The sequence below is a fragment of the Galleria mellonella genome, unplaced genomic scaffold (genome assembly GCF_026898425.1).
Source record: "Galleria mellonella isolate WM207_F2 unplaced genomic scaffold, CSIRO_AGI_GalMel_v1 utg537, whole genome shotgun sequence".
Classification (NCBI taxonomy): Eukaryota; Metazoa; Arthropoda; class Insecta; order Lepidoptera; family Pyralidae; genus Galleria; species Galleria mellonella.
Genome location: NW_026442112.1, coordinates 1,635,025 through 1,653,973, shown reverse-complemented (window position 1 = coordinate 1,653,973; position 18,949 = coordinate 1,635,025). Strand labels below are relative to the sequence as shown.

Below are 18,949 nucleotides of genomic sequence, written 5' to 3'. Positions count from 1 at the left end.
TAATTTTAAGGCATTTATACCTTCTTTCCATGTAACCCGTATGGGAATTGTGAGGGGTATTCCTAAAGATTGGACAGAAGAGGAAGTAATCTAAAATATATCAGTACCTATAGGTTGTGGGAGAATTCTAAAAACCAGAAGAATTAAGAAAAAGACCATTAATGAAGGACAACCAAGTTTTATTAATACTGAAACCATTGTTATTACTTTTGATGGACAAATATTACCAAAAAGAGTATTTATGTTTTACACATCATTAACTGTAGATTTGTACATTTACCCCACTATCCAATGCTATAACTGCTGTAGGTTCGGACATGTCAAGATGCAGTGTCGTTCAAATCCTCGGTGTTATAAATGCAGGAAAAATCATACAGGTGATAAATGTGAAGTAGATGAGGAAAATGTTTCTTGTATCTTGTGTAATGGTTCTCATTCAGCAATTAGTAAGAAATGTCCTGAATATGCACGTCAGAAAGCCATTAAAGAAACAATGGCCCACAGTTGTGTTTCTTATGCTGAAGCATCAAAATTTCATCCTCCCACTTCTAAACTATATTCAGATGTATTAACATCATCATCTCCGTCCAATAAATCTCATTTTCAATCTTCTTTCCTCAAAGAGAAATCATCATTACCACATATTCAATCATCACATAAAAAAACAGTTACACTTAAACCACGCTCTCCTCAAAAAGCACAACAAGGATATGATCGTTCTGCCCATGAAGCCATAGTTAAGGAATATAATATTCCTGCTCCCTCTAATGGTTGTGCATTATCATCAAATAATATTGACAATAATCAATCCATCTTTGATATTATTCTCATGCTTATTAAAGTGTTATCGCAATCGAAAATGATACAAACAACTTTACCACCGTCCAACGATGCCATTTACAATGTATTTTCTCAATTATTAACTTCTCACAATGGATTACAAAGTCCTAATAATTCAGTGGAACTGTCGTAGCATAACAAACAAGAAATCAGACTTATTTTATTTGATTAATAAATATAATCCTTTTATAATAGCTCTCCAAGAGACTTGGTTAAAGCCAGGATATCCTTTTAGGATTTCAGGCTTTACAAGTCTCCGTGATGATAGAGCTGACGGATATGGCGGTGTTGCCATATTGGTCAAAAACTCCCTTCCTTTTTCTTCTTTTTCGCTTCCTGTATATAGCGGCATTAATGCAGCTGCTATAATTATAAATGGTATCTGTTTTGTTACTTTATATATTCCTGATCCTACATGCCAAATATATTCCCAACTAGAACAATTATTTTCAATTTTACCTAAACCTTTTCTCGTAATGGGCGATTTTAATGCTCAACACCAATCGTGGGGCAGTTCTACTTCTAATTTTTATGGTGGAAAACTCCTGACGATAATTGACACTTACAACTTATGTATTATTAACTCAGATGTACCAACACGTAGAACTGCACCGAATGAAGGGTTTAGTGCTCCTGACATTTCAATATGTTCTTCTGATTTAGCTTCTTCACTGTCGTGGTATCCTCATTCCTCTACTTTCGGAAGCGATCACTTTCCCTCATTCTTTCTTTTCCAATTTCCATTCCCTCAAGTCGAAAGAGTGGTCCTCGGCTTAAATATAATTTATCAAATGTAGACTGGAATATTTACAAACAATATTTAGATAATAAAATATCGGAGTTACCTATTGTTTACCATGGAAATGAACATCAATGTTGTAATGACTTGATGATAAATATGAAGGAGGTTGCTGATTTATTATTTCCTGTTAAAAATAGTGCTTCAGGGAAAATTCCCTCGCCACCTTGGTGGGACAAAGATTGTACGGAAGCAATTAAAAATCGTAAAGAGGCTGAAAAAAATTATAATAATTACATGACACCAGAAAATTTTGAAATTTACACCGCAGTTTCACGTTCTACTCGAAAACTACTGAAAAAAAAGAAATTAGAAGGCTGGAGAAGATTTTGTTCTTCTATCTGTCCAGAAGTTAATTCATCAGTCGTTTGGAATAATATTAAAAGATTCAGATCTGCCTTTAGTGATCATACATCACGTTCTGCACTCGATTTAACTTTAGCGAATAAATTTTTAGATCGTCTTGCTCCTAGTTATGTGCCGGAATGCCTTTACAATATTTCTCTATCCGTCTCTGACGAATTATTCGAACTTGACTCTCCTTTTACTCTAGTAGAACTTAAAGGTGTTCTAGCTTCTATTAAAGACTCTGCACCGGGAGAAGACGGTATACCGTATTCCTTTTTTAAAAATGCTAGCGATGCGACATTAATTTACTTTTTAAATATAATTAATTCCATAATTATTTCGGGAAATATACCTACTTCATGGAAGTCTCAGATTATTATACCATTTCTAAAGCCTAAATATCATCAAAACCAGACAATAGCGGTTGTGTAGGTGTGGGTGTGTTTCATTCACAATTTAATATCGTTCAAAAAATTAAACTTCCACCGGAGTCTTCAGTTTTTACCGGGGAATGTTATGGTATTTTAAAAGCTGTAGAATATATACTTTTAATGAAATTACATAAGGCAATAGTTTTCACTGACTCTATGAGCTCTTTGCAAGCTCTAGCCAAATATCCGTTTAAATCAAAACCAGTTTATCCCATTATTTGTGACATAAGACAAAGTCTTTATCTTTGCATGTTGAGAGGGTATTCCGTTTCTTTTGCCTGGTTACCAGGACACAGTGGTATTAGCGGCAATGACAAAGCTGACCTTATTGCAAGAGAGGCTGTAACTTGTGGTGATATGTATCCGTATCATAATTACTGTAGTGACCTAGCTTGTCTCCCAAAAATATATTTAAGGTATGCCTGGAAGGAATATTGGGAAAAAACAAGTACAATAAAAGGAAGATTTTATCGCCTTATACAACCCGATATTCCTTTCAAACCATGGTTTTGTAAATTAAAGCTTGGAAAGACCGCAACAACTATTATAACTCGTATGCGTCTAGGTCACGTATGCACACCTTCTCATTTATACAAGCTTGGTATTGTACAAAGTTCGTCGTGTAATTGCGGTGCTGAAGTGGCGGACTTGAATCATATATTCTTCTCATGTTCTAAATTTGACCACACCTCCCTTTTTAATCATCTCCGATCCATCCGTGTTCCATTCCCAACTTCTATTCTTACTCTACTTTCTTCCAATGATCCTATTATCTATAAAATACTATCTTCATATATATATGATAACAATATTAAGATTTAGTTATATTACATGAATACATTTATAGTTGCATCAATTGCTTTTCCTATATATTTATAAGTATATTCTCATATGTACAAGTATATGTTTCATATCCTATAAATATCCTAGACCTAATCCTTATCCTTTCTAAATTCGTTTGTGTTAGGTATTTTTATTACTATTATCGTTTCCCCGTTTTGTTCTTGGCAAAATACCCTAATATCGGGGTGAACGCCACAAAAAAAGAAAAAAAAAAAAAAAAAAACAAATAATTGACATATCAAACATTTTCTAAAGAAAAGGTAAGATAGCAGCTAGAATTTCTATCTTTCCTTTGTATTGCTGTCAAAAATTTTTTGTCTTTGACAGTCGTCATAGAATAGATTAGTAGACTTCATTCATTTGTTGTGATTAACAATGCGCGATTCCGAACGATTGTATTTATCGATAAATTAATAATTACTAATGTTAAAACTCGAGTCCACAATTAGAAATGTACTTATTTCCGTATTCGATCGATTTTAATAATTACAACAAAATCCTTATCCTGTATCTGCTACTACCAAGCCATTCCAGTCTGTGTTTTATTAGATGCAGATTCTGTTATTAGATCACTATGTTAATGAAAACGATTCAGAAAAAAGCTAGCAAATACATCAATTTCATAATATACGTTATAATAATTTCCTTATTATTTACTTTCCTACTTACTTTAATAAAAACTATCGCATTTTACTAAAAGTTCATTTTGTTTGTCACAAATTATTTGTTTGTCGGCTATGTTCGTGTTGACTCGTACATAAACGACTACTAACGAATAAAGTTAATAGTCGGACGATATTAATAACCGGCTGACGTTAGTAGTCGGATGAATAAACTTAGTAGTTGAATAATTTGATATTCAATTGAATAATCGAATGATTTGTTTCGTCGTATAATTAGTAGCCGAATTAGTAAAGTCGCGCATCGCTATTTGACATGTGTTCACATAGTGTATGTTTATTACTTATTTATTCATTAAGAGTTTTTACTTAATTTTCATTTCAATACATTTATAATTAACAGTAACAGTAGCTGGTATAGAATACTCATAAATATAAAATAGAGACTGGATGTAAAAATATCCTATTTCAATGATATAACTAGAAATTTTGTTTTAATATGTTTGTTGTATAGAAATCGTCAATAATGTATCAAAGTGTACGTATTGAAGAAAAAGTTAACTAGATTCGTAATAAATAATATTCTCTTTAGTACGTAAATCCTTTGGACTTCTTTAAGGTTAAATCTGCACCATGGACGACCCCAGCAAATTCCAACAGATGCAAGATGAAATGTCTAGGTTAGTATCTATAGACTAAACTGATTCCTAAATTATACACCAATAAAGTTAAAAATATACTCAAATACCGTCTTATTGTAATATTTTTAATACCTAAATAAATTATTCTGTGATTTTACGTTTTTTAAATATACTTGGGGTTCATAGGACGTAGACGTTTACTATATACTAAATGTATCCCGCGGCTTTGGCCGCGCGAATCATTAAACTATGTGTTACATATAAAGTATGTGTTAAATTAGAGTATAACCTATCCCTCTTAACAAATTTCATTTAGTAATTTTTGCATAAAAGACTAACAAACATCAATTCATTTTAATAGGATTATTGATTTTTGCAAATAGTATAGCAAAATAATACACAAGCTTTGTGAGTCTTCCAATGACAACCTATTTTTCTTATCTACATTTAAAACAATTTTAAATAAAAAAGGTCAATTCCAAATGTAACAACTTTGGATTAGATATAGAAATCTTTTACAGTAAATATGGCTATAGACCAAAATGATAGAATAGTTTGATTTATTATAATCCTTAAAAAATATCACAACATGTAATATTCTATGGTTACACCATTCGTAGTAATTTTATCTTCATGTAAAAAAAATGTATTTATTTTGTATCCTGTTTTTACTTATTAGACCACTAATAGTAGAATAATAATAATAAACACATTAAATGGAAAGGGTTTTACTTAGTAGTATAATAAATGGCAGTGGTACAAATATATAAAACAGCATGATATGTACTTATATATACATATGAGGTGTGATAATGTAAAATTCTGATTCAGGTTCGAAGCGGAAATATCCGGTGCAGATATACCAACAGTGGCGCTCCGGCCTGTCATCGCTGCAGGCACGTTTGGAGCAGTACAGCGGCAGCTGGAAGGCACAGTGCCTCCACCTCCGCCTCCTCCATCGCTAATGCCACCATTTGATCCCAGCATGCTCGGTGCAAGGATGATGTTTCCAACCGTTCCACCCCCACCACCACCGCCATCAATGATGGTGCCCGCTTCGGTATGTATTTAATTCCTTCTTTATGTATACATAATTTTCATGCTCCAGAACAGAAAAATATTTACTGGAAAACAGCAATGTTACATTTGTATTAAATTTAAATAATTAAAAAATTAGCTATGTAAGCATACAAAAATTACCTATGAAGAAGTATTGTTGATGTGGTGTAGATATCTAGCGTTGGATGAAGCACAGTACAGTCAAAACTAACAATCCTTAACTATTTAATTTATATAGCTGTGGTGCATTTTCCTTGTCAAAATAATCTTTAATCTAATTCAAGCCATTTATATGAATCATCTCGTCATAGTTGTAGAATACTGACGGATCTTTATATGTAATCTTTGTCAGATCCGTCAGTATTCTACGACTATGACGATCTGTTTAAATTTGGGCCTACCTTCCATCCTGTATACATCCATTCAGTATTTCCTATAGTAAGAAAATTTACCATATCCCTACAAATGGAATTGTATTGTACATGGCAGTTTTTACAGACTGCAAGGGGTAATGATGATGGAAAATGATAACCGTCACCTATAGACATGAGCAGTATCATGGACATAACAGAGTATACTGTTTCGCCCATGATACCCCCCATGCGTTGTCATTCCTGCAGACTCAGGTGTTATTCCTCTGTACCCTGTAAATTTACGCCATATCCCACCCTTCAAACCAAAACACAGCCATGCAGACAACTGCTTTACGGTTGAAACACGAATGGGACAGGTACCCAAGCAATCGACTTTTGTACAAAGTCTCCCTCAGGTGAATTTATTTATGAGGTAGGTATTACAAAACATTCTCAGTTATAAAAACCAAAACAAATTATTATTATTAAAAATCATAATATACACAGTACCAATTTTTTAATAACTGCATTTTAGTGATTACTGATCAGACATTTGATTATATATTTTTAATTTTACTATTGTACACAAGAGATATTATTTCTGCTATTTTTTTTCCTTTGACTTAGTAATTAATACAGCAGTGTTAAATATATTACAGGTACAACGCCTAAGACCACCCGGTGCTCCAGATAACTTCCCAACACCAATGCCATTTCTCCGGCCTGGGGTCCCTGGGCCGCAGCTGATACCTCCGCCGCCGCCCAAGCCACAGCCCGCCGTGCTGTCTGCTGCACCTAAACTGTACAAACAACCAAAGGATGATGAAGAAAAAAAAGAGAAACATGAAAGTAGAAAGAGAGTGAGTGTTTCCACTACTGATATTATATCAATATATATATAGTAGTATTACATGTTAGTAATACTTAGTACAGACTAATATAAAAAAGTGGAAAGTTTGTTTCTTTGATTCCAATAATCTCTGATGCTCTTAATTTGATATTTTTCATTCAAACTGCCTTTTTTCTTGGCAAAGTAAATAACTGCTGTAGCAAAACATAATCTCGTGGTTCCATAAAACTGAATTCTAAATTCAAATGTCAAAACATCTAATGTATGTATGAAATATTATTCATTGAAGTCACAATATTTTTTTAACGACAGTAATAACAGTATTAAATTCTTGAAATATTTTAAGATTGTGGTATTAAATTGCTCACCTTTAAATTATTAAAAAATTGTAACAACAAATTTTATACTTAAATTTGAGGGAACAAACAACAGTAAACACTTTTAACCTCTATTTATTGATTTGTTCTTTTTTATACCATGAAGGTTGCAAACAAGTATACATCCTCCAATGATATTATATACATACAAGTGTTGCCATGCAATTATTATTTTTAAAGTGAACAGCAAGCATAATGTTTTTGTTAGAAATTAAATTGATGTGTGTATGTATAAGCCGTTAACTGTCCACTGCTGAACATAGCCTCCCTCTTACCTTTTGCCTGTAGTTGCCACGTTTGGCAAGCGAGTTGGTAACTACAATTTGGCTATTGGTGATGTTTTAAGAGGGATGCTACTGCCTAGCCCTCCACCACAAGTTCCCTTAGTCTTACGACACCCAAGGTAAAGAAAGAAGTGGCCTATTCTATGCTAGGATCTATATGTGGTTAGAATTTTTTTTTATACAACTTAGAACGGCAAACAAGCTGACGGCCTACCTGATGGAAAGTGGTAACCGTCGCCTATAGACATGAGCAGTACCATGGACATTACAGAGTATACTGTTTCGCCCATGATACCCCCCCATGCGTTGCCATTCCTGAGGACTCAAGTGTTATTCCTCTGTACCCTATAAATTCACGCCATATCCCACCCTTCAAACCGAAACACAGCCATGCAAACACAACTGCTTCACGGTAGAAACACGAGTGGGACAGAGGTACTCAAGCAATCGACTTATTAAATGTCATTTGTAGAAGCGAGAGCCTCCGCCACCGCCTCTGAAGCCCGAGCCGGTAGTAGTGCCCGAGCCGCCGCCGCAACCTCAGCCTCTGCCCGTTACCGTTACAGAAGCTGTGGCACCCAAGGTTAAGAAAGAGAAGAAGAGTAGAAAGGTAAATTTTAACAGAGTCACTTGTACTTATATTAGTATTTACCCGCGACATCCTTTGCATTATTTGTTGTTTGTTATAATTAAAAAACATGATGGACTGTATTAAAAAGGTATCTTACCAGTATATACCAGATTTTAAGTCATTTAGTTGAGTCAGTGAGGTGCTAAAACATAGAAAAATAAATTCACTCAGGATCAACCTTAGCTCTTCTGCCCCTCTGGGAAAATTTTCGGCTGTGCTTCCTTTGAGACTAAGATGTTGCAACTCTTCACTGAGGTGCATTTTATGACAAGAACGTCGCCGAGGTTCATATCATTTGAATTTAATGCCATGTGATTCTTAATTGATCTAATGGCGTCCATCACCTCAGCGCTTCCTTTGGACCTCAACGCCTCCGAGCGTAAGGCCTCCTAATAATAACGTGTAAGGATTTGGAGTTCAATAAGGACTTATATGTGTATATCTTAGTTTTTGTAATCTGGTACTGCTTAGTAATTTGTGTTCAGACGAATTCATAATTTAAAAAGTCTCAAGATTTCGATAAAAAGTATCAGTGGTATTTCTGCCTGGTTCTGTTTCTTGACAGTAGAATTATCAAGATGACCTATTAAATTTAAGTTTTTTTTTTTTTTATTGTAGCATGACATATTACCACAGGATCCTGAGTGAACACAGAGACAATATGATCCATGAATACGATCAACCGAAAAGAGAATGATTTATTCTCAACGGTTGATTGCACTATGCTAGCTTACTAAGTACTTTTTCGCAGTACTCTCTTGCTTTGTATATCTTTATATATGTTGTGTTATGCGGTAGGTGGTGCGCACGGCGGGCGGGCAGGTGTGGGAGGACGTGACGCTGCTCGACTGGCCTGACGATGACTTCCGTATGTTCTGCGGCGACCTCGGCAACGACGTCACCGACGAGCTGCTGGTTAGTATCGCTGAGTGTACTGCTCGCCAGAGGGAGCCTCTGTATAACAGTTGTCTGCTTGGCTAGCTCTAGCTCTCCTGGTTCTACCATTAAGTAGATTGTCAGTAGTCTTTTTGAATATTGAATGCGATTTAAAAACTCTGGTTGCCAATAAATGAAGATAGAATGGAGGGATAGGGAATTACTTTCCCTATCTCTCCAAAAGCCCTATCGCTAGCAATATACCTTATTATTGGAAATCATTGGAGGTAATTCTTGTGGAATTCTTTACTGTGGACTAACTAACCTACTTCCATCTTCATCTATCATCTCTGGTGGTGTATGGTGTCCCGCCACTCATGTTTCTGCCGTGTCCGTGCAGCCATTGCGTGTTTATATGGCAGTGAAATTATGGGGTATAGAGGCACAACGGTTATGAAAAAAAATTACTATTAATTTTTTTTTTATACAACTTAGAATGGCAAACAAGCCGACGGCCCACCTGATGGAAAGTGGTAACCGTCGCCTATAGACATGGGCAGTACCATGGTCATAACATTATATCTGCTTCGCCCGTGCGTTGCCATTCCTGAGGACTCAGGTGTTATTCCTTTGTACCCAATAAATTCACGCCATATCCCACCCTTCAAACCGAAACACAGCTATGCAAACACAACTGCTTTACGGTTGAAACACGAATGGGTCAGAGGTTCCCAAGCAATCGACTTTTGTACAAAATCTCAATGAGGAATTATATGCTATTGATTTACAATTTGCTTTTTAGATATAATGTTTATTACTGTATTTTTTCTTCCCAGACGCGTACATTTAGCAAATACAGTTCATTCCAACGCGCCAAGGTTATAAGAGACAAACGGACGAACAAAAGCAAGGGTTTCGGTTTTGTCAGCTTCAAGGATCCTGGCGACTTTATTAAAGCAATGAAGGAAATGGATGGTAAGATTTTTTAAATTTATATCTATAGTATTAAATAATAATATAATAAATTCTAAAATAAATATAAATAAATTTGTTAGTCTTGCTAAGACTCAAAAACAGTTTGACCTTTTTAAACAATATAAAGATTTTAAAAGACCGATTGAGAAATTGTATCATGGGCGAAGCAGTATACTCTGTTATGTCTATGGTACTGCTCATGTCTATAGGTGACGGTTACCACTTTCCATCAGGTGTACCGTCAGTTTGTTTGCCAATTTAAGTTGCATAAAAAATATATATATAAAGGCACAAAAGGCGGTATCATCGCTAGGGCTATCTCTTACAGATAGCCTTTGGTTAAACGAGATATACCATATAGAAATGGTTAGGTGGCGCAAGAGTGAATTAATAATTTTAAAATTGTCACATTAATATTTTAATTTTTTCAGGCCGGTATGTAGGCAGTAGACCGATAAAACTAAGGAAGAGCACGTGGAAGAATCGCTCTCTGGACATAGTGAGGAAGAAGGAGAAAGAAAAGGCGGCTCTGCTCTCGCTTCTAATGTCGGCGAACAAGAGTTGACACCAAAATAACTAAACGTGTAGGCTGACATTGTACATTAGTAGTTATATATATTTTTTTCTTTTCCTAAGTAAAAAGCCTTACCATTTTTTAGGAATTAGTCTTTCAAATCCTTCAAGATATAAATTAGTTGTTTGCCCCGATTTCGAACAGGTGTACTAATTTTCAGCTTTTCGACGTTTTTTTTTTTTAAAGATTTTCTTTTATGCAAAACGTGTCTTGATAATTACAAATACAACACAACAAAAAAAAAAAAAGAATTAGTCAAATATGAGCAGCCTTTCTGAAGTGAAATTTGAATACATTCGGCAATTAAACTTTATGTATACATAGATGTGCAAATTTGTAAAGATGTTTACATGTTTGTTAATTAAACACGCTTAAACGGCTGAATGAAATTGAATGAATTTGGTATGACAATGTCACATTTTTTAATTGAGAGAGAAATGTATATGTGACTGACTTGTAGTTGTTCTGAGTTGATAAATATGGACTACTAGCTTTGTCTATTTAAATATATTAATTCAGAAGGATAAGCAAGCTGCAGTGGCCCAATGCCACTATCATATAGTTCGAAGAACCTACAACTGATGGGGAAGCAAGGTTCTTGAGTGGCGACCCCGTACGGGCAAACACAGTGTAGGACGATCCCCTATTAGATGGAGTGACGATTTGAAATGCATTGCAGGGAGTCAGTGGATGCAGTTGACTCAGGCCCGTTCTTTATGGCAGTCTATGAGCGAGGCTTATGTCCAGCAGTGGACGGATAGTGGTTGAAATGATGATGATAGTGATTCAGAAGGTATTTACAAAGAAAATAATATAGAAAAACGGAAACTAAGAGTGCGGGAGGCGAGCGATCGAGATAGAGAAGATGGCACTATTATATGCAAGAAGAAACACCACTGTCATGTCTGTGCGTCCGGCCAGAAGGAAATATGTGAAATAATTATCTACAATTTAATTAGCCTACTTAATGGGAAAGGAAGTGGTGATATTTACAAGTGGCTCTGAGATGAATATGTACATTATTTATCAACAGACACCACAGACATTCAAATCTAGAGCTGTAACTTTAAAGATGTTTCTTTTTAATATCTAATTAAATTGAAATTGTTTTAATACAGTATTGATTAAATTAATTAACGTATTTAGTAAAAACAATTATAGTAGGCAATGAGGTTGTAAATTATATTTAGTTGCAGTATTTTTTTAAATAAAGTACATTTAATATAACTGTATTTTAATTGGCGTAAGAGGCGACTAAGGGAATTTAATACAAGGGAAATTAATAAAGGGGATGGGCAGCTGCATTTTTCTTAAAATATTAACAAAAGTCTAACTGCAGTTGCCAACCCACCTTTACCACGTTGCCAAGCGTGACAACTACTGACAAACCCCCCATATGGGAGTGGACATAGGTTCAGCAGTGGACACTTAACGGTTGGTATGATGAGGACATAACACAAGCGGCTGTGTAGTTACAACAACACGACTTATATTCAAAAATGTTAAATAGTACTTACGTTATCTACGTTCACCACGGATGTACGAAGCACTGCTGGTAAACACGCACGGCAATTCATTAGCAGTTTGGGGTAGCAACCTCTCAATGTTGGACAAGAGAATACTCTTATTTATACCGAACACGGTAAGCACGGTTTCCGGAAGGCTATTAGTATATGATGTATTGTGAAACGTTCACACTTTACTGGAATCAGTAGAGTAGGCGCTTAAGGGCGCTCTGCCAGGCGTCATCGCAATATCCACTGATGACAGTTAACCACAAAATTGATGGAACAAAATGTGTGATTACCCATCAATATTGGTAAGGATCGAACATGGCTAGTAGTGGAAGCATGTTCGGCGGTAGGCTCAGTTTCGATCGTAAAACGCAAGAATGGAGTATTTTTCAAAGCCCTTTTGTACAATACTATGCAGTAAATGACATCGACGATAGCACGGACAAGGCGGGGATAAAACGTCGTGCGTTGTTACTCAGGGCGCTGGCTGAAGATATTTACCGAATAGCGATCGATTGAACGTTTTCGACCTCTGTGAAGAGTATCGACGACAAAGCGTTGATTAAAATTTTAAATAGTCATTTCAAAAATAAAAATAGTTTGGTGAACGGCTCAAATCAACTCGGCAAAACAATGAACCAGATGAAAAGTTAACGAAATGGTTCGAAATTTACCTCAACTAAGGGCTCAACATTGTGGGTACAAAACAGAAATGGAAATAATGCTTCGAGATCGTTTTTTCTCGGTACGATATATTCTAAGGAGAAAAAAAACTTTTAACTAAGCTCTGGAAATCACTCAATGTGTGCAATGTGCATGGCAAGCACTGCGAGAGGTGGACATGAACGTAAGCGGAAGAGTGCTGGCGCAGCCGGCGTTCGCACTACATAAAGAGCACAGCGAGCGTGGCTGCGATGGCGGCTGGCCCCGGAGACGCGCCGTGTCTGCAACACTGCTAATTGGTGTGATGTGTGTGTTTACAAAAATCATTCAAAAATAAGTGTCATAAACTCGGTAATCGGTGTAAGAAGTACAATCAAATTTGTTACGGATGTAAATTGAACGTGAAAAGTAATTATTTTTGACTGTGAATTATGACGGCACTGTTAAAGGTACAAGTATCATCATCATCTTCCTACCCTTATCCCAATTATTTGGGGTCGGCATAATATGTTTTTATCCATATTACAAAAAGATTTGGCTTTTAGTTTTACGACCGGCCACCTGCCTAATGTCAATCCTCTTTGGGAATGCATTTGTTGGTGGTTTCCATCACCTACGGTATAGAGAAAAGGATTGAGGAAAAAAGGAAGGGAACGTAGGAAATGTGTAAAGGAAAGGGGGGGACACTGCAGTTGCGGAAAGGATTGGGACACTGCAGCGGCTCGGGAGGCCGAGATCGCGTACCCGTATGCCCTTGTTCTAGAATCGGACAGATTTCTAGAAAAGAACACCCCTGACGACAAAGGTACAAGTATATAGAAAGAATAGTATAGAGTGTATTAATGATGATGAATGGTCTCAAAATAATAAAGGAAGTCGAAAGTAGTAGCGCTGTTTCTGGCTTACCCAATAATATATATCGGACCGTGTTTGAAAAAATAATAAGCTTACCGTGTCACAGATAATGTATCATGTGAAGTTGTTTTAAAGTGATATCATCCATAATGACATTAGTGACTTTGAATGGCGCACCAAGCCAATTATGTTCCGGATAAGTGCATCGACGCTGCACCTGCATAGTGTTTTTTGAGTGCAATTTATAAAAAAAGGTATAATTTCGTTACCAATACTTAATAGTGAAACATAGTTCATCATCTACAATAGGTCGAAAAATTGTTCGTTAATAAATCATAGCTTTGATAAACAGAGACAATGATTTGTCCGCGAGCAAACCTTAGTTAAATGGTGCGCTGAAACTCCATTCATTCAGAAATGGAATAGTATTGTATAGCAGTTTATAGTGTTTGAAATAGTGTGTTGCAATGTTATATAGATAGTTTATAGATTGTTTTACGTAATATTAATATTGTAATTTGTATAGAATGACAGTAAATAGCTTCGTTAATTTAGATATAAGTTGGAAAAAAAGAGATTTTTCTGATGGTTTTTTACTACAAGAAAAATTGATAAAAATAGGTAGGAACTAGACAATATACAGAATAGTATAGAAATAGCACATAATAGATAGATGGTGAAAAACATTAACATATGTTTTTTAAATAAAATGAAAAAAAAAATACGTCGATTTTCAGTCCGCTTTTTTAATTTCTATTTACAATACAAAAAAATACCGCTGCCATTACATTAATTATTTCACAACCAAAGATCAAATTATTTTTCTATATCTATTCATAGAATAATAATTGTGGAGGCTGGATAGAAAACAATTGAACTTAACAAAAATAGTTACTTAGATAGTACCTACAGACAGACAGTACAGTGTGCTACATAACATAAATAGACATTCGATAGTTTTACTGAATGAACGATAGTTTAAATGAAGATCAACACTTGAGTGTGACTCGTTGATCTTGGGACAAGTCCTGTCCACCGACCTTCTCTCCCAGGAAATGAGGGAGAGGATTGCGGTCTTGGTGAGGGATAAAGCCGCTCGGTTGGGGGACTAGCCTTCGCCTCTGTTAGAGGAAATGGAACCGGCAAGGGACTTGGGCCGATCATTCCAGATCCCCACGAGACCGACCCGGAGACAGAAGAGTTCCGAACCTGATGAGGAGGAGCGCATAAGCGTCCTTGTTAAGAGCCGTCGTCACCGCTGCAGCTCACCCCGTTACCTCCAAGGGACCCCCGACTCAGACTGAGAGAGTCTACGAATACTGGTCAGAATACCAATCAACAGGTGTCAGTTCCCTCATAAATGGACGCAACAAGGGTTCCTACACCACCACCCGGAACGTCGGTGTCCTCCATCAATGTTCCAGAAAAATCAGATACAGCTGCCGTTCATTCCCCTCCAGCGAGGAAATAGCAGAGGATACCGCTCATTGTGGAGCATCTGTCGGACTGGGTGCGCCACTTTAGGGCGTTGAAAGAAAAATTCAGATACGCTCCCAACGCCCGTCCCTATGGCAGAGGTGGGATTCTTCCTTAAGTCGGGGGAAGGGTACCGTGTTACAACGGTACCTCTGCCACTTGGAAAAAATGGAAAAAATCAGCTGGTTTAGTTACCACTTGCCAGCTGACCAGAATCTGAAGGTGGCCATCCGCGGCATCCCAGCGGACACACCAACGGAGGACATAGCCGATGCCCTGACGGAGCTGAGATATTTCCCAGAGTATATCCGCCAGATAAAGCTCCGTCAGGGCTGCACGGGGTGCATATTTTATGCGCAGATTAAGCACACCCCGGAAATCACCCCCGGAATTTACACCGTGGACGAACTCCTATGCATGCCGGGGATTAAGATTGAAGCCTGACGGGGCAAGAAGGGCTCAGCTCAATGTCATAGCTGCTAGAGCTTTCGGCATTCCTCCTATGGATGCCACAAAAAACTAGCGAATAAGAACACACGGCCAGAGATTGCCCTCGACCTAAAGAAGCCCCTCCACCTGTGCCAACTTTGGGGATCAATATATAGCTAACAACACCATCTGTCCGGTGTTTAAGAGGGAGGCTCGCAACAGAAGAGCTGGTGCTGTTGCTAGAACAACAGGCGCCAAGCAAATGGACAAATCAGTCTCCACAGCCACGAGCAAGGACAATCTCATGGCCCCAGCCAACCCGGTCACGGAGCGGGGAATACAACCACTTCAAAAGAGGAAAAAGAAAAGGGGAAGAGGAATAAGAAGCTGGCTTCCGGGTCCTTGTGCTGCAACACATGCCCCGACAGCCCTGTGTGACACACGTCCGCTAACGGTCGCCGTCCCAACCACGTAACCCACCGCCGTCGCTACAACAACATCTGTGGCGCCCTCGACAACAATTAAGGGGAAGACGGCGAAGCCGATATGACTCTTAGAAAATTCTTAAAATATAAATTGAAATAATTAATAATAATATATTGATTTACAAAATAAAGGTCTAAACATGATATATTTACAAGTATAATAAATGACGTATCCCATCATGTGTCCGCCCTATACTTTGAGGAAGATTTAGCTACTTTTTTTAAATGATTTCGTGATGCAGGTTTGTTCCAAAACTAACCCTCTAGCGATCTGTACACTTAATATTTAAAAATAATTAATAATAAATAAAATATAATTTATACTTTTATTTCATTACTACCTTTAACCGCACTTCGCCAGCGTAACCAAGATAAAAGTAGCGTTATCCTTTTCTGTCCCATATAATGTACCTATAACAAATCTCATAGTGATTGGTTAAGCCTAAGGCGCTAACAGTTAACGAACAAAAATCAAACTCACTGTTATATTAAAATACTATTTATTTTATTCTTTATTATACAATTACAAAATGAAAATTTGTTTAAGTGGTGACCTTAATGCCATATTTATTTTCACAAAAAATGTTAATTATTAATTGTTATCCTTTCTATTTTACAGTGGCGATATGATGAAGGCAACTCATCTCAGTCATAATACTTATATTACTTTTAACATTATACAATTAAAGAAAAAGTACTGCTTTTAACTTAAACCTCATGTATAACAAGTAGATTACACATTATATAAAAATTAATTAAATTAAAACATAATAAATGCATAATTTTTAAAACGTATTAAGTTTGCACTACACCTCCTTCAAGAAAAAGTTAAATTACATTTTCTTTCTTTTGAGTCATAATCTTAATTATTTATTTTTCTAATTGAACTGTCAAATCTTAAAATCATAAAACTACAATTCTAATATAGGTAGTATATTCATTTATTTTAACATTTATTGTATAAGTAGGTAGTAGTAGTAGTAGGTATTATATTTATGTATATGAGTCATTCTACGTTAAAAGATACTTTTGATGTCCACGATAAAAATCACATATTTTTGAAAATTTGTTTGATATATCTTTATTATCTCTAAAAACTCACCATCTTCTATAAGGCCACTTAAATTCATTAATTAAATTTACTTAATTTAGTCACAATAGTATGTTAAACATGAACAATGTATCTCCCCTGGTCTGCCCCCTAACTGACTCTGTTCGTGATTCAGCATATTTAAAAACATAGAAATTTTATAATAATTCAAAATTATTTATTAAAAAAAATAGAATAAATAAATCATTATTATTATCAAACAAATAAAATTATGTAAATATTTTTTCTCATAAAAAATATTACCTCCACACTTGTCCTACATATATTTTGTGTCTCGTTCCCTGGCTTTTTGCATTCCTTTAAAAACGGCATCTGATAGAAAACTTATCCACAGAAATGCTTCGAGAAAAAGGGTCAACTTTTTCATACAATTTTGCGTAAATAATTATGAGTGATTCCTTTATAACTTCTATATTTATTTTGTCTTATAATTTCTGCATCTTTTTAATGCCTAAAGACTCATTTTATTTATTAGATAATACGTCAAGATACATTTTATGCGTAAGTATACAATATAAAAACACTACTAAAAAAAGAGTCAGCTAATTTGACAATTAGCTGACAAAAAGTTGACCCGTTTTGAAGCTCGATGCTCTATTGATATAATCTTAGAGGTAAAATAATATTATGTACGTTTCCTTACTCTCAATCACTTAATATAGAAAAAATAAGTTCATACATAATATTAATAATTTTATTTATACATTGACATATAATTTTAATGGTATTTTATTTTTCAATAATAACAAATTTGTTACAAATTTTTACTTGACTGAAGTTAAAATCTTATCTCCTTAAAAATAAATAAGACTATAGCTAATTTACTAACTTATAATCTTAAATTATATAGAAAGGGTCTCCCTTACATTATATTAGTAGAGTATCTCCATACAAATGCTTCGAATAAAGTGAGTCAACTTTTTTATACAAATATGTATGTCAGTGTTACCAGATTATTTATATAAATTAAAAATATAAATGGCTCGAGAAAATAGATCCTTGAGGTACACCCATTCGCACAAGTGACCCGTTAGATGTACGTATTAATAGTTCCTTACGGTCATAGCACGACTTGAAGTGTTATACATTTGGTATAGTCCTCTGCCGATACTGGGTAGCTTTCTATCAAAGCACGTGGCTTTGAATCTTGTCTGTCCATAAAGGCTTTTAGGGAGTCGGTTGTTTTGGTAAATAGGCGTCTTTGTATTGAGCGTTGTTTTAATTTTGCGTCCATTAGGAATTATATGATCGCAACGTATTAAATATTGGTATTTGGGGAGTCGTAAAGCTCATATATTATCTATAATCACAAAATAATACAAAAAATAAAACACCAGCTATATAAGCTTTACAACAATAATATCTTTATTTTTATCAGATGATAATATGTAGACACATTTTAAACATTTATAAATGACCAGTTATAATTCTAATACATAGTTCACTTTAACTTCGTAGTACGTTGCGTATATGGGATCATTCTGTATATACGCAGCAATCATATGTATATATTTTTATTGCACTACAACATACAGTAATAATAACAATTAGAAACGATGTAAGTAAAGGTGAACTTATCTCTAAAAGATTTTTTTTCCAGTTAACCTTCAACTGTTTCTTAATAACAGCGATCTCAATAATCCTAATACTAGACACAAAAGCAAACTTGCTGTTTCAAAATACCTTTTTGAAAAAGTCAGTAGATCTTTTATGGGAATGGGCATTAAATATTAGAATAACATATCGAGTGATATTTTAAATTTATCAATTTTACATCTTGCACACTACACAGGATCTTGGAAAAAAATAATACCAAAACGTGCAGAATTACTTCAGTTTAAATGTTGTAAAGGTTTTTAAATTCTTTGAGTAGATTTTGAATTATTCGTGAAACAGTGATTTTTCTTGTTTTTAT

General features: G+C 35.4%; 1 protein-coding gene across 2 annotated transcripts; it reads left to right on the top strand.

The window, feature by feature from the left end:
• Nucleotides 1-4,218: 4,218 nt before the first annotated feature.
• On the top strand, nt 4,219-10,755 carry LOC113513409 (RNA-binding protein 42). Of its 2 annotated transcripts, XM_026897401.3 has the most exons (8): nt 4,219-4,419; nt 4,501-4,561; nt 5,354-5,582; nt 6,594-6,794; nt 7,918-8,055; nt 8,875-8,991; nt 9,789-9,927; nt 10,359-10,755. In XM_026897401.3, the coding sequence occupies exons 2-8, from the start codon at nt 4,515-4,517 to the stop codon at nt 10,490-10,492; spliced, it is 1,005 nt and encodes a 334-aa protein (XP_026753202.1). In that variant the 5' UTR covers nt 4,219-4,419; nt 4,501-4,514; the 3' UTR covers nt 10,493-10,755. The 2 variants fall into 2 exon arrangements, with proteins under 2 accessions (XP_026753202.1, XP_026753200.1); XM_026897399.3 differs by having other exon boundaries at nt 4,219-4,561.
• The last annotated feature ends 8,194 nt before the right edge of the window (nt 10,756-18,949 follow it).